This window comes from Myotis daubentonii, chromosome 4, assembly GCF_963259705.1.
Source record: "Myotis daubentonii chromosome 4, mMyoDau2.1, whole genome shotgun sequence".
Taxonomy (NCBI): domain Eukaryota; kingdom Metazoa; phylum Chordata; class Mammalia; order Chiroptera; family Vespertilionidae; genus Myotis; species Myotis daubentonii.
In genome coordinates, this window is record NC_081843.1 from 101,068,664 (window position 1) to 101,085,293 (window position 16,630).

The window sequence follows — 16,630 nt, forward strand, 5'->3', positions numbered from 1 at the left end:
ATGAGACGTGGTATGAGAATCCTAACATTGAGGTTGGAATGATTCTTAAATTTTTTATATAAATGCTGTTATAGGTAATGTCAGATGAGTTTAAATGTGGTTATACTAAAAGAGTTCAAGCTAATTTTTTTCTTTTGCACAGATATTTAGGTCACATTCCACATATTTTTGTTTCAGCAGTTCCCTTTTTGACCCATTTGATCAATTAGAATTACTGTCTTGTCTATAGGATTTGTTTTTTTTAATATTTTAAATAATTCTTTATTGTTGAAAGTATTACATATGTCTCCTTTTCCCCCATTGGCCCCTTCCAGCCTGCTGTCTATATGATTGTGTTGTGTTTATATGTTAGCACACTTGTTTCTGTGATAGCCCTTCTTACTTGTGTATCTCTCTCAGACTTTATACTGTCTTCCCCACCCCACCACGTTATCCATCTTCAGGTCCTCAAATCTGTCCTTCTTGTCATGCAAAAACTGCCCTGGTCCTTACCACAGTTAACCAGTGAGTAACAATTCATACAAGCCCCTAGTTCTAAGATTTGTGAGGAATATAAAGAAAGATTCAAATATATGTAGGGAATATGTCCTGTTGGCCTGGCACTGTGCTCTTCATTGACTAATATGTGTGAACCTGGTGGTCATTAAAGGTTAGCATGTGTTTGACCACCATATTGTTTTCATTGGTCAATAAAGAGCATGGTGCCATGCCAGTAGCCATACTTACTTAATGTATTTGAATGAATGAAATAGTTCTATAAGTAAATAAGTGATCACCTGTGACAGGAGCTGTCCTGTGGCTGAGACTGGTTAGGGAAGGGTTTCGGGGGGGGGGGGGGGGGACTTGACCTTGATCTCAGAGGATGGGGCCGAAGGGACAAGGAAGATGCTGGCATTTCAGCTGGTATTAAGAGGTAGCTCAGTGAGGGAATTCCAGGGGGCATTGTCAGCCTCCAGGAAGCTTTCTCTGACCCTGCAGACCGCAGACCGGCCGGGTAGGTGCCTTTATGCTCTATAGTCAGGCTGCGTTAGAATATTTGTTTTACCTATTTGTAAATAAATCATGATTTAGGTGCTAAAGTCCAAAAAGATGGGAGTAGGTCACCTTAAGTAAGCAGCAGCAGGACAGAGTGTCAAAAGAGAGAGGGTTCCTCTTCTCTCCTGCCCCCAGGTCGACGTTTTACAACTGCCCTTTGGCCCGCACACAGCTTCTAGTATTCAGCCTTGTTTTTAAAACCGTTGGAAGCCATGGCGTATTTCAAGTGAGACAAACAGAGGGAATTCTTCTAAGAGGTCTCATCCCAGGTATTAAGAAAAAGTGTGCCAATAACATAGCAACGTTCGCTTTGTGGGGGTGGTTACTTGGCTTTGCACCCCAGGAATTTGGCGTTTCATTTATTTTGATGATTCAATTTGATTCTAATTGATCAAAATACGTGGAAATGAGTGCATTAATGAAGTTCCCTTTTTTTTTTTTTTTTTTTTTTTTTTTTTACTTTAAACTATCAGAGCCTTGGTTGTAACTCTACTGGTTTGATAGACACCCTTCCCAGGCGCTGACAGGGACCTCCCTGGAAGGCTTCTGCCAGGCAAACACCGAAGACAGCTTTGTCACATTAAATATTGTCTGCCTGAGTTTTGTTGGGATTCCTTTCCAGGTGTGTGTGTGTGTATGCCTGTGCATGTGTGCATGTGTGTGCATGTGTACGCAGGCCGCTGGTATAGAACATCCATAGACTAGATGGACTGACCTGTTTGATGCCCAGTTTTTACTCTCTTGCACCCACCGCCTAAAGGCAATCAGTTCAAAAGCTCCAGTCCCTTAGAAACCTTTCACAAGGCTTATGTGTGCCAGTCATATAAATACCAGCAGCGAGTCATAACCAAACCCCAAGCAAAAAATATATGAATTCTGCAGCTGAGAAGCCAGTAAATTTTTTGGACAAGTTGTAGGAACTGGGGTGACGCATTATCCCATCTATGAAAGAAGCCCATAAAAATCCTTGTCCACTGTCAAGAGCCTCTCTGAGCTTCGGGCCACACTGGTGCCGGTGGAGCAGGTGCTGAGCTCAGGGCGGGCCCCTGCGGGGCTGTTGGTCGCAGGCGTGTACCCGTCCCCACGCTGTGTGGTGCCAATGGCAGAGCATAAGTCACCTGACTTTTTCTTCTTATTTTCTTGCCACAACTCAAATGTATGATGACTTCAGTCTCACTCCATTTGTCTTCCACATTTGCAGGAGCAGTACTTGCTACACATTATTGTTGAAAAAATAATCTTCACTTCAGGACCTTTGACAATTTTGATAATTTTGGCTTTATCCAAAAGTTGTCTTCGATCTAATCAGCTAATCCTCTCTGTTTACAGAAGCAATTGGCACTCTCTGTAATATCTGAAGCGAAGTGGAAGGAGGGCTTGGTTTCAGTGTAATAGAGTGATGGTTCTGATCAAAAGACCTGAGGTCAGCTGTCTGGATTCTTCTTCAGCTCCCTGTCACCCTGGCAAGAGTGACTTGGCCCTCTCCCTGCACCAGTTTCCCCACCAGCAAGCTGGGGAATAGTGGTAGCAGCCTCACAGAGTTGGCGGGAGAAGTAAAGATCTGAGAGCAGCAATTGTCACAGAGCGAGCCCTTGGTAAATGTTAGTGGCTAAGATATTCTCATCACCATCGTTATTGTGCTTACTGGGTTTCATGAGGTCCAAATGCAAGTAGGCATCCCCTTTTCCTTCTCTTCATATAAAATGCATTATAAATGTCAATAGGAGGCAATAGACACTGCCAAATGTTATGGTCGGAAAAACAGAATGGCGCTTTTGAGATGCTCAGAGACCCACAGCTAACTTTAAGGTGCTGGAGTAATCAGTATGTAGGTGGGGAGAAAGTTGGGGCATTGGGGGGGGGACACAAAAAAACTCCCCAGATCTCAGGATCTATTCCAGACTATTTTATATGAAGTTGTGTTGTTATTTTTTTAATATAAAAGCATTGAAAACTCGGTTCTGAAGTGGAATGGATGTAACCTTGAGATATTAACCAAGAAATATTATCATTTGGGGATGACATAACTTTGTAAGTGTAAAAAAGTATAGGCATTTCTGTAATAAAGATGCGATCTCAAGGTGAGGAATAAGTAAAGATACTCAAGTGGCACAGGAAACTTTGGGGATTTTTTAAAAATATTTTATTGATTTTTTACAGAGAGGAAGGGAGAGGGATAGAGAGTTAGAAACATCGATGAGAGAGAAACATCGATCAGCTGCCTCCTGCACACGCCCCACTGGGGATATGCCCGCAACCAAGGTACATGCCCTTAACTGGAATCGAACCTGGGACCCTTCCGTTTGCAGGCCGACACTCCATCCACTGAGCCAAACCGGTTAGGGCCTTTGGGGATTTTTTAAGCACAGTAGGATGTTCATAGTATTATCTCTTCTCTATCAAGCCTCCCACCATCTTAAATTAAAGTTAAATTTAGGTGAATATGCTTTGTTTTTAAATGAAAACTCCAGAGGATTTGAGGAGGGTCCTATGACACTACAATATATTGAATGAACTAACATATTTCCAGATGATGAGGTCAAAACCAAAATGCTTTTATTTCCCCTGAAGTGCAGAAGAAACCCACAGGAGAAAACCGAGTTAGCCAGACTTCGTACCTGTTTAGTAGTGTATCTATTCTGTATAGAAAACTCCTCTCCAGGTGCAGGAAGTAACACAAGTGTCGTATTTTGGACTTGCCCTGAGTGGCCTCCGGGCTTTCGGGAAGCACTAAATATGGACACCGCCCCACGGAGCCATGCCTTGGACACCGAGGAGGCCAGGCTTCATTGGACGGCTACTCCCTTTAAACCACAACCTCGTGTGTGGGTGTCAAGTTCCTGGCTGGAGCGCCAGCCAAACAGAGCAAGGGTGTCTCGTTTAGGGCACTATAGATCCTTGAGAAAATAAAGCATGGCTTGGAAAACTACCGGGAAGACAAATGATCTAATTTAACCCAAACCACTTTTTAAAATACAGACCAACAGAACAATAACAGTGGAAAATTACAGCCCCGGGCTCCTGGAGTCGATTGAAGTCCAGGATGGTGAGGATCCGCGTCCTTGGGAGAAGCGGTTCCCACAGGTCGTGTTGCCTGCGCGTGGGCCTCTAAATTTCCACATTTCCACAAATGTGCATTTTCCGAGGATCTTGGGTTTGAAAAAGATTTTAAAACCATTTTATCTGTGGCAATAGTGAGTTTGCTTTATGTTGAAGCTGTAGACAGGAGTAGTCTTTTATCAAAGAGATTAGATGGCAGTCTATAGCAAGGCAGAGTTCTTACCCAGCCCTGTGTCCCACTGGTTTTTCTAATCCAGGATGAGGCCAGCAAAGGAAGTATTCATCTTACTCAAAGTAAAAAATAATGGGACGTTTAGCATCTCATATAATAGTCTCCTGCTATTTTAGGGAACAATACCAGTTTCCAACTCAGCACCTTTTTGTGGAGGAAATTGAAATGCCATTTCTATATGAGCAACATGATCAATTTCTTTTGACCGCGTGGCCATGAATATCAGTTACAAGATCAGGGTCCAACAGCCTTTGGCCCTCCCTGAATTGTGTAGCCGTCTCTCTCGGTGCCTGGTTGCCCTCCCAAGCACCCCCTTTCAGAATGTGGAGGTCATGCCCTGGTTGTCTGCGGCACACTGAGCTCTCAGCAGGGTTCTCTCCGTTTCTCCAGGATCTGGGCAGGAGGTCCTCTTATCCTCTGAATCTGAACTTCTTATTTGCTTCTGACAGCAGCTGACTTCTGTTACAGGATTTGACTCCATAGGAACAGTTTGTCCCGTATCCCACTTGCCATCCAAAGGACATGGAAAAAAAAAAAGAGAGAGAGAGAGAGAGTCAGAAATAATCTTTGCTTAAGCTTTACACCTAAGAGGCTAATCATGTGACCCAATATTGAATTCTATTTATGTCTGTGTGTCTACAGTTCAGCAGCCAACCTTTATCCAGTAGGCACCCGGTGCCAGTATGGCAGAGGAGAAATGCCAGTGGAAGTCCTTGCCTGCCTCCTGAGATAACATCAGGACTCCAAGAAGGTCTATGGTGCTACCGCCATCCCTTTGCATATTTTAAATACATAGATTCTACCAAACATAAGTTTATTTACCCAGAAAACCAAACCTGCAGTTGGAGATTTTATTGACCAGATATAAGATACCAGATTTGCTACCAGATCTAGGCTGTGTGTTATAGCTAACACATTCATTTTTTCACATACTGATTTTTTACTATGCTCAGCACTGTGCTAGTGAGATGGGGGTCAAGTGCACAGGCAACCACAGCACACCTGGCGAGTGCAGTGACGGGGCCCAGGGTCCGTGTAGGTTGCAGAGCACAGAGGAAGGGCTTGGCCTAGGAGACAGCTTCCCAGAAGATGCACTTCCTAAACTGATGATGAGTTTACCAGGTGAATGGGGTGGGAACAGGGGTAAAGGTGGTTCTGTGTAGAGAAAAGAGCTTAAGCATAAGCCTTTAGACGAGAGAGAGAGGATGGTATGTACTAGTATATCCAGAAAACTGCAAACAGCACTCATAAAACACACAGCACTCCTGGCAGGGCGACTGTGGGGGCAACTCTTCCCAATTTGCTCTGGGCAACATGCGGCTAGAAGGCCTTAGCTGGCTCTGTGGGTCTGGCTTAAGGTTCCATGGTACCCCGGAGGGCAGGATGGCTGTGGAAGAAGATAACGAAGTAGAATGGGTGGTGGAGAGTATCGCCGGGTTCCCTCAAGGCCCGGACTGGTCCCTCCCCATCTTGGACATCATGAAGCAGAAAATGTGAAGTCTCTGATGATGAAGAAGAAGGCAAGTTGACCTGTGCTGAGATACATTAGGAATACAAAGAACTAGTTGAAAAGCTGTTAGAAAGTTACCTCAAAGAAGTTGAAACTAATGAAGATCAATTTCCAGAAGTGTGCACTTCTCCTCTTGCAAAGACCTGCACATCACAGACCACTTTGTGACCTGTGTTGGCTGCAGATCATTTACTCTCTTTAAAGCAGTGATGGTCCAAAAAAACAGAGAAGTGCAGCTGAAAGTCGTTCGAATAATTCAAGGGAGAAATGGTGTGTTCCCTGACTGCTCAGCAGATGGTTCTGCTGTGGTCAGTGATCTTGAACAGGAAGCGATGAACATCCTGAGGGAAGTTCTTCGAAAATCAAAGGGGGAATATGCCCAAGAGGAAGGAAGGAAAAGAAAAAAAGCAGTTGTCAGAGGCTAAAACAGAAGAGCCCCATGCATACTAATGAAACTGCAAAACTGAATAATTCCCAAGGGATGATAAACACGCACACCCACCCATCAGAAGTGAAAGTGCATTTTGCTAATCAGTCAGTGCAACCCTTGATTGGAAATATTGCCTGAAACTTCCTCTCTCCCACAAAAAGGCCTGGAGAGGTGGATCTGAGACCTAGAGCAGACAGAAAGTAATTGAAGTTGTGGGAGGGGGAGGGATCACTGAGCGAGAATGGAGAACGAAAAGAGGAAAGGGCCCAGACAGATCCCTGGGAATACCAACACTTATGAGATGAAAAAAGAGAAAGCCTCAAGGGGAAAGAGCTGAAGCAGAAGAGGTGGGAGAGAAACGTAGAAACCTCAATGTCATTATAGCCAAGGGGGAAAGGGGTTTCAAAGAGACCATGGCCAACTGGGTTAGATCTACTGAGAGGTGAGACAGTTGAGGACAGAAAAGTACCCAGTTGGTTTAGCAGGAAGAGCATGCGTGGAGGAGAGGAAGGCAGAAGCCAGAACCCAGTGTGTATTTAACAAATTATTACTTATTGAACCTGTAATGTGGCGAGACCATGTTATAGCTATAGTTCTGGGGGTACAGACCAGGTTCCTGCAGTTTGGGAGCTGCTATTTGGACAGGCTGAGGGGTAAATGAAAAAAAAAAAAGTGCAAATGATGAGAAGTTACCTATGAAAGGGAGGTGAGAAGGAGGGTGGTAACTAGAAATAGAGAAGAGTCAGGAGCAGGTTTATTTTTAAAATGGAAGAGACTTATGTTTGTACAAGTAAATGTTGGGAAAGAGCCAGGTAAGTAGCAAAAATCAGACAAACAGGAGAGGAAAATGGTGGCTTGTGACAAGGCTCCTGGCAAGGTTGGAGGGACACAGATGTAAAGACCCAGGTAGATAGCCCTGTACTCGCCCTGGTCAGACTGACTTTTCCGTTGGATCAGGAGAGAGGAGGTGAGAAAGGGTTGGGTGCAGATGTGTTTTGTTGAGGTTTGTTTAAGGGGAGAAGCAACAATATATTTTCTTTCTACATAGTGGACTTCATATTCCAGATGAAATAAGAGGTGAGTTTACCTGCTGAGAATGGAAAAGATGGAAGGAAGTATAACAGAGCAGCCCAGTTGAGGATGGAAACAATAGGTGTGTTGTGGTCACAGTCTGTGTTGTTGTATGTTTGATTCTAGCCACTTTCAAAGCCCAAGTAGAAGTCTATAAATAGAGATAAGAATGGAATAGGTAAATGATTCGATGACTCCAAGGTCAGAATTCAGATAATAAGTTGTGGGTGTTATTGACATGGGTGTGATTAAAGGAATGATCATAAAATGTAGGCTAGAGTAGTAAGGAAGGACAGAGAGGAGGAGCCAAGATAGAGAAGGTAGAGGAGCCAAGAGAGTGAAAGTGAGAAGAGTAGTGAGGCTTAGAATAGAGAGAGTGGGAGAAACAGAGGGAGAGCCTCACAGATCTCCCAGACAGAAGATAAGCTGTGCTCCAGACCTGCTCTCAGGGAGGAGGTGTCACCCCCTGGACCGGTTCCCCAGGGAGCACAGCATTCCTCCCAGCTAGCGAGGGATGCTTGCTGTTAACAATGGCATGAGGTGATGGGAGGTGAGTTGGCGACCCTTGGTCTGAAGACTCTCCATCCGCAGTACAGAGATGTTTCTGGTTTCCAGAGCCCAAGTTTGAAATGTCAGAATCTCCCTTAGGGTTTAACAATCTAAGACCGCTCATACCAGGGAGATGACATGTGGGATTTTTTAGCCATTTCCCCGGAGTTGTGTGATGTTGCATGTTTTTTTGTTTTGTTTTTTACTTTTTAATATTCTGTCATTTGCTAACTTTCTGGGTTGAGGGGGTGGGGAGGAATCATACAATAGAACACCATGAACTTGGCAAACACTGTGAGATACTCAGGCATGTAGGACCCACTAAATGCCTTCTGGACCCCGGTATGTTTCTAAGTCAGATGTTCCACATTGCTGGGTGTGAGCAAGGCCCCATCCCATTCCATCAGGGACCAGGCCAGTCCGTGGCTGGAGGGCAGCTTCGTATTTACCATAGTAGGAGTACTGTTAGATATGGCTCTCATCTAATATGTGTTCACTTTCGGAAGCTCCTGTGTGTTTAGAAACTTGCCTGTAGACAGCAGGTGAACCTACTTATGACTATCTGGGGACAGTATTCTGACTCAAGACCTAATTCATTCTAAAGACATCTCAGACACTTGTTTAGCTGAATTTCAGAACTGTAGCTCTTACTCTTTATCAGCCACAGCAACTGTTCTTTCTGGCTAGCTCACTAATGCCGAACTACAGCATATTTCTAATACTGGTGTTACATGGAAGGTTTGCCACATCCTGACGGTGTTTAAATTTATTCCTAGAGTGCTATAGGGCTGAATCTTGGACTCCTTTCAATCTATATTCTGTCTGGATTATCTCATTTAACTCCTGCCTTTCAATACTGTATTATGTCTGTGGACTCCAGACTCATGTAGCCAACTATCCTACTTGACTTTTCTGTTAGGATTCACTGGGCAGCTCAGACTCCACAGGAGCCCCCAAATGGAGCTCTTGCTTTTTCCTCCCAAATCTTCCCTTCCCGGTCTCCTCATCTCAGTCAGTAGCTACATCATTTGACCAGTGACTCAAGCCAAAAAATTCAAGTCATCTTTGGTTTCTCTTTCCTTCATGTCCACCCTGTAGTCCACCATCAGTTCCATTCTTTTTACGTCCAAAAAAACTCTCAAAGCACTCTGCTTCTCTTCATCTCCTCTATCCGCCCTAGTCCAAGCCAGCGCCTTCTCTTTCCCAGGTGACCACAAAACTCTTGACTTCCTGCTTATGCTCTTCCCTCTCCAGTCCACTCTTATCCCCACAGCCAGTGTGAGCCTCTGTCCACCCTCTGCTCTGACCCTTTAATGGCTTCCCACTGCTCTTAGAACAAAACACACATTCTTCACCATGACTTGGAATGACCTCGAGTGGCCTGCTTTTTCCAAACTCACCCTATCCCCCTCTCTGTTCCTCTTACTGGCCTCTCTTCTGTTCTAAACCCTCCTGCAGGCCTGTGCCTTCCTCTAGCTTTTCATTCAAATGGTTCATTCTAGTTCTTCAGGACTCAGCTCAAATATCACATCTGTGGAGGGGTTTCCTTGTCTAGTCCATCTGAATAAGCTCCTCTTGGGAGTCCCTGGCTCATTTGCATATTTCATTTCTTCACCTGCCTCAGTAAATATTTATACTGCTTGTGTCCACTTGACTACATTCTCTCAAATAGTGGTCATGTGACCCCCTATCATGTTGTAGGGATGTAGCATGGACCAGACAAAGTTTCCTATGCCATGGAGCTTGCTTTCAAATGCACAAGAGAGACAATAAGACAAATAACAAGTAAACAGACAATGTAATGTCAGGTGATGAACATGCTTTGAAGGAAAACAGGGTAAACAAAATGAGACAGACAGATGATGCAGACAGTAGGTAACTGAAGGCTATGTAAGAATTAATGACTGATAAGGAAACATCCCAAATAAATGAGTAATGAGTGTTTTATTCAAGAAATGAACTATTTTGAGAAAATTAATTTTAAGCCATATCTCACAGCGTAAGTTCCAGGAGGCTTAAAAAGCTAAGTGTGCAAATGAAGCCATAAACTAGAACAAAATTACCTTATCTGTGGGTGGGTAAGAATGCAGAGTCCATAAGTATGGAAAGAAACTCCATGAAATGATTGATCAACTACATAATAAATATTTCTGTGTCAGAAGAAAATTATGAAGTTAAGAAAGTGAACAAATTTGAGGAAATGCTTGCTACAAATGGGAATAATAGAAAGGCTAATAATGTTAATATCCTCAATTCTAAAGCTCCTTTTTCCCCTTGCATTTTAATATTTCTTAAAATCAGGATATGTTTTCCAATCACTATGTACATTTAATGTGATCACTAAAAATGTCAAATCAATGGTTTATCTTACAAGTAATAACATCTTGTAATAAAATATTTTTAAGTTCATAAAAATCAGTATGAACATTAAAGTTCCTGGTAGGAAATAGCTCATTCATTTAACAAATATTTGAACTTTTGTGCTGTAGCAAAGAGGTGGGTGTAGAGTGGTAAACAAAATATGCAAAAATCCTTGCTTTTAGTGCCTTCTCCAGGCACTGCTTGGTGTGCCCTGTACACCACTTGTATCCAGTCTAAGATCAGTTGGGCTGTTTCAGCAAGAATAAGGACCTTGACCAAGGCCACGCCGTAGTTTAGTGATAGGAGCAGGTCCAACTGGGTCTGTGTGGCTCTAAACCCAGTGCTCTTTCCTCACATGACCAGAAATGGTGAGCTCAGTGGAGCTTCCACACTCAGTGTTGGGGACAGCGCTGTCACTCCTGTGCCCTTTTCCTTCTCACCTGCCTCAGCACTGGGCTTTGGGCTCAGTCAATGAACTGTTGGTACAAGTAGAAAGCATTAAAAAAAAAAGCATTGCAGTGGACACATATGAAGTCTAAATCAACATTATTTAGGTGCCCTCCGGTGTGCTTTTAAAACTTGTACTAAGTCATATGTTCGTTTAAATTTGAACAAACATTTCAGCAATGAAAAAGTAAACCAATGTACAGCTCTAGATTTTGGGAAGGACAAGAAGGAAAAAGAACCAACCGTAACCGTTCTCAGCGGCTGAGAGGAGTGTAATTAGAAGTGTCCTGAGTTGAGTTGGGTTCTGTGGAAGCAGACCCCATGTTGGGGAATTCTTGTCCAAGTGACTTACGGAGCAAGTGTTCTCAGGAGGAGAGGGGAGCAGTGGGCGGTGGAGAAGAGTTAAGTAAGGATGTGGTCTCCTCTTTAGATTCGCTTCCACTGGTCCCACAGGGAGCTCTGGAGCACCAAGTGTGTCAGATGGTCCCTCACTGAGGCAATGGTCCCTCACACAAGGCAGTCATTGGCCCCGTGCTGCCTGGGAGTCAAGTGTAGCTTAACCTACCCAAAGTGGCTGGGGGCAGCTGTGAGCCATTAGTGGACAGATCACAATATCTGGGCATGGGTGCACTGCCCAGTTCAGGGATCTGGGTGGGATGACAAAGGGTTAGAGATACAATGGGAAATAATTACCAGAAACTAGCTTTGTCAGAGAATGATACTGAATTACTATAGCTATTATACATTTTTTTAAAAAAAACAAACAAAAAAAACCAGATTTTTATTGATTTCAGAGAGGAAGGGAGAGGGAGAAAGAAATCAATAATGAGAGAGACTCATTGATTGGCTTCCTCCTGCACATCCCACACTGGGGATCAAGCCCACAACTGTGGCATGTGCCCTTGACCGGAATTGAACCCGGCCAACGCTCTATCCACTGAGCCAAACTGGCTAGGGCCTATCATACATTTTAATTCTAGATTTTTCTCAAATCATTTTGCACATTGATACTTTCTTATGAATTCATTTTTGCTAAGTGCTTTGCATAGAATGTTCAACTATATAATGGTGGATATATGTCATTACATGGTTGTTAAAACCCCTAGAATGTATAACACCAAGTTGAACCCCGATATGCACTGTGGTCTCTCGGTGATAACGATGCATCCATTGGAGGCCCATTGATTGTAATAAATGTCCCACTGTGGTAGGGGATGTTGACATGGTCAGGGGTTGGGGGGGGCTGTTTGTGCTGGGGCATCGGCTGTATGGAAACAAACAGTACTTTCCGCTACATTTTACTGTGAATCTAAAACATAACATCTATTTTTAAAGTATAGACCTCTGCAGAAAGCTGACCCTTCTGCTCAGTCAGTTGTCTGTACATAAAGACCAAGACAATGTTCTGGCAACATTTAAAAAATAGAATTCTCTCCACTTGGACATCTATTCCCACCATCTCCAGTGTAATTGATTGTCTAGTTGATGGAAAAGCTAGTTTGGAAGAGCCACCCTGACCAGGTCAAGCCCTTGGTGCCTCAGGGAGGATGGTTAATATAATCAGAATAGTCTATGATTGCATCTTGTTGAGCAGGCATTATTTAAAAACAGTATATTTGGTGTAATGGTTTTCTTTTCATATCTGTCTGCACAGAACTCAGAAATATATTTCAAGTTAAAGTACAGTAAGGATCAAGTGAATAGCATCCAGTGATGGCATAATAAATTCCTTCGATACCTTTATTCACAGCACAGAACGCATTCCAGGCCGTGAAGATACCTACCTAATGCACACACAATAGTTCAGGTTATGCATGTGCGCACGCGCGCGCGCACACACACACACACACACACACACACACACACACCCCTTCCTCTAAAGAAACAACAAATAATTATCCACTCCATTTAAAGTGGTTGACTTATTTCCAGAATGCCTATTGCTGTTATATAGATTCAGCCTACAAATAGCATTTAATATGTTAAGCTTTTAACCAAAACTTCTTAGAATTATTTTCTGATATTAACATAAAATGCTCGTTGGGTGTGTGTTTTTATGACTTTAATGGACAGGCATCTCCCCCGCAGGAAGCTACTTCAGACGGAAGCTAATATGGATGAAAATGAAAACTAATAACTTTTATGAAATTACAGTGAAATTTGCCCTATAAGCTGCTTAGCGTTTCCATGGAAACGTGATCTGTTGAGCTTTGTTTTAGAAGTGTGATTTCCCGGAGATGAGAAGGGCTTTCTAATGCTGTTTGTGGGTTGCCTTTCCCCTCACAGGCCTTGAACCGGGGCATCGCGGCTGTCAAGGAGGATGCGGTGGAGATGCTGGCCAGCTACGGACTGGCCTATTCCCTGATGAAGTTCTTCACGGGTCCCATGAGTGACTTTAAAAATGTGGGCCTGGTGTTCGTGAACAGCAAGCGAGACAGAACCAAAGCCGTCCTGTGCATGGTGGTGGCCGGCGCCATCGCCGCGGTCTTTCACACCCTCATAGGTAAGGCTGTGGCCCAGCTTTGGTCATTTCTCATTCCTTTGCATTTAGTTAAATGTATGTGTTGTAATAAGTGATTTCTTCGGTAATTATTAAATCTTTCTCATGCAAATTTCAAGAGCCGGAGGGAATGGAGCTCGTGCTCCTAGCTCGAAAATGATGGGGTAAGGCCTGGTGGTTTGCCTTTTTAATGTAGCCTGGAATGTTGTGTGTTTTCTCTGGGAAAATGTAGTTCCGTTTCTCCGATTCCCGCAGAGGGAGAGATCTCATTAACAAGTGATGCGGGCTAGGATCAGCATTCAGTGAGGCCTCAGGAGAGCGGGTGCTTTCGTTAGAGACGTGCATCATTGTACTCACTTAATCTGAAGAATTAAAATAAAGTCATTTAAAATGAACGCTTATCCGTAGCGAGAACAAATGACAGATTATATATTAAAACTAATTTCTTCCAAAGGGCTTCGTTTTTCTGTTTTATTCAAAGACAAAACTAAATACTTTCTGCACAACATTCTTCCGTGAAACAACAAGGAAGCCGTATCACATATATAGTCACTCGCCTACAGTTTCACCAGGGCCCTGGAAAAGCACCTACCTGTAGGGCCACAGCTCTGCGTCTACTGCCTTCTCAGTGGTGATAGAACCCAGAGGCCATAATTTCAGAACTTCATGGCTTTTAAATAGCTTGGCTTACCTGGTGTAAAAATTGAATGGCACGTGTATTGAACCCATTTGCCCAGAACCTGTGAACGACACTTCAGAAACCCCTTGTGAACCTTAAAACCAGCACTGGTTGAATAAAGGAGCCAGGAGATTAACCCAAGCCATTTACAGTGTACTCATATAGCAGCTAATGCTTACTCACATAACTGCGAATCTGAAAGGAAATGGGGTAAGGCCTTTGTGTTCTGCCTTTTTAATGTGGCAGAGAATTTTGAGCTAAGAGCCGTGGGGATGGGAAGACGCTACGCATGGGCCAAATGTTCGGCCAAAGTGTTGATATTCACCATTTAATTTGGGCTCAGAACTTCAGGGCATGGGTTGAGAGGAGGAGCTTATCTCTCCCCAACATACACCCTGAATACTAACTTGTAGACTACGTTTTGAAGAAAACTTCTTCAGCTAGATTTGATCTGGGCCATTTTAAAAGATGACGTATGTATTTGAGAAAACTCCATACATGACATATGTCTAGGCAGGTAAATCCGTCCCCTTTTGCTGCTAGTCTTTTTATATGGATTTCTGAATGAGCCTAACACTCGGTCTCAGTCACGGTTGAATAAGACTTTGGGGAGGAATAGCTTATTAGTAGCTGTTAGTAAATATGGGAGAGAAAAGTTAAGTGTCCTGTGTCATTGAAACCGTTGTGAGGAGCATGTGGTCATGGAGGAAAACGTCAATGTCATTTTCCAGTTAAATCTAAGTTTTTCAATTTTAAAATAGAGTAAAATCTTAAATTTGACCCCAAATGGTTCTACATACCAGATATATTTAGCAATCTTTTTCCCCCCACTTTTAATATTTTTATAATCTTAGCGCTTTTTCTTCCACCAAACAGATGCTTTCTCCAATTGCTGAGAAAGCACATGTCAGTTTCTTCTGAGCACTCAACACTCAGATTTTAATGATTTGCCCTCTTTCTAGTTTGTTGGCCTCATTTCACTTTTCTGCCTAAACCTTTAATCACTCTTGCCTTCTGCTGTCTGCTGCATCAAGCATCTTTGCTCCTCTTCCTTCCTCCTTCTTTTTTTAGTAACCCCATTAGCTTTTCCATACCTGGGTCTTGTTCATTTATTGTTTCTCACTAACTTGACCACAGGCTCCCGACAACATGTTGCTCTGTCACCATCCCCAACCTTTTCCAAAACTATTTTTCTACCATCAATAAACACCTTCCCCATTCAGATTCTACTTTATGTGTCACCTACATAGACATTTAAACCCATGTTCACATCTTAGTCATGCTGAAAATAGCTACTTACATTTCTCCTTTAATAATCACCTCTTGGATAGCTATGCTTGTGGCAGGGGAACAGTGACATAGATAAACCAAAAAGGCAAATATTCCCAATACATTGGACTCAAGAAGTCATTGTGGGCTCTTAGGCCATCTTCCTAACAATACTTAGTTAGACTTATATGGAAATGAATATCTACTCCATTCATGCACAGCTCCTGAGGGGCCTGCAGGAAGCATAAAAAGATATATATCATAAACTCACCAGGTTTAACTCACAGAGTAGAAATATGAACCCAGGGGAATCCAGGCTTAAAACCTAACTTCTCTACATTCTTTCGTTCAGGTGAAACTAGCCCAATGGTCTTCAACTTTCCCTTTTAGATGCTATTTCCATTGCCTTAATGAATTTATTTTTTAATCAAGATCTTACAGTTTTTCTTTTAACTTTTTAAAAATATATTTTTTTTTTCATTTATTTCAGAGAGAAAGGGAGAGGGAGAGGGAAGATAGAAACATAAATGATGAGAGAGAATCATTGATCAGCTGCCTCCTGCAAGCTAGGGATCAAGTCCACAACCTGGGCATGTGCCCTTGACTGGAATCCTTCAGTCCATAGGCCGACTCTCGACCCACTGAGCCAAACAGGCTAGGGCAAGATCTTCCAGCTTTTCAATGGCATTTATATGAGGACATGTGAGCATAGAGGAGGAAGCGATTCCTTCTCTCGGGGGTTGAGTGGGTCATCTCTTCACTGACTTTGAATGCGTGAGTTGTATTTCAGCCCAACTCTTTCTAATTTTCCCCTTCTCTTTGATATAAGACACAGTCGAGAATTTGACCCAGTGCTCTAAATTAATATTTTGCTCTAGCCATGTAAAATTCCAAAAGGTGGCTCATGATTGTAACAACATTCTGGTGTTCTGCAGTTTTTCAGTTTCATGGCCAACTCTTCTCACCTGCATGGATTTAATGTTGCCTGACTCCCTACTTCACATAGATGTAGAAACCACTGCTGTGGATTTATTTCTTTACACATCTATTCTCAACAGTGACCTGTAAGCCTCTTCCATGTCCAAAACCTCCTGGGCAGTCAGCAGAACTCAGAGCAACAACAATTTTGCCGTGAACCAGTGAAGTCATTTCTAGAGTGGTTCTGTTTCTCAGTCTTCCCTTGTCAACAAATTTTTCCATTATTCATGGATCATAAAGCAGCCCTCTAAAGGGTGAATTGGTACAAGTTGATGTAATTTAAACCTATGAGGGGGCTAGGAATGAACGGGCAGTTTCAGTGCAGTCTCACAACTTATTGCTATAGAACAAACCACCGCTATATTCAGTGATTCACAACACAAGCATGTGTTCTTGCTCACCAGACCATGGGTTGGCTGGGTGGTTCTTTTGGATGATGGCTGTGCTCATGCCTCTGTGGTCAGCTGATAGGAGCAGGCTCTGCTGATCTTGGTGGGCTCACTGGGGGG

At 43.1% G+C, this 16,630-nt stretch overlaps 1 protein-coding gene and 1 pseudogene across 2 annotated transcripts in view; both read left to right on the forward strand.

The window, feature by feature from the left end:
- Positions 1–16,630, forward strand: part of ANKH (ANKH inorganic pyrophosphate transport regulator) — a 115,875-nt gene that overhangs the window by 56,670 nt on the left and 42,575 nt on the right. For both annotated transcript variants that reach the window (XM_059694761.1, XM_059694760.1), the window contains exon 2: positions 12,982–13,198. In XM_059694761.1, coding sequence (XP_059550744.1) covers positions 12,982–13,198 — 217 coding nt within the window. The remainder of the gene's footprint in view (positions 1–12,981; positions 13,199–16,630) is intronic.
- Positions 5,500–7,387, forward strand: LOC132233677 (cilia- and flagella-associated protein 36-like; annotated as a pseudogene).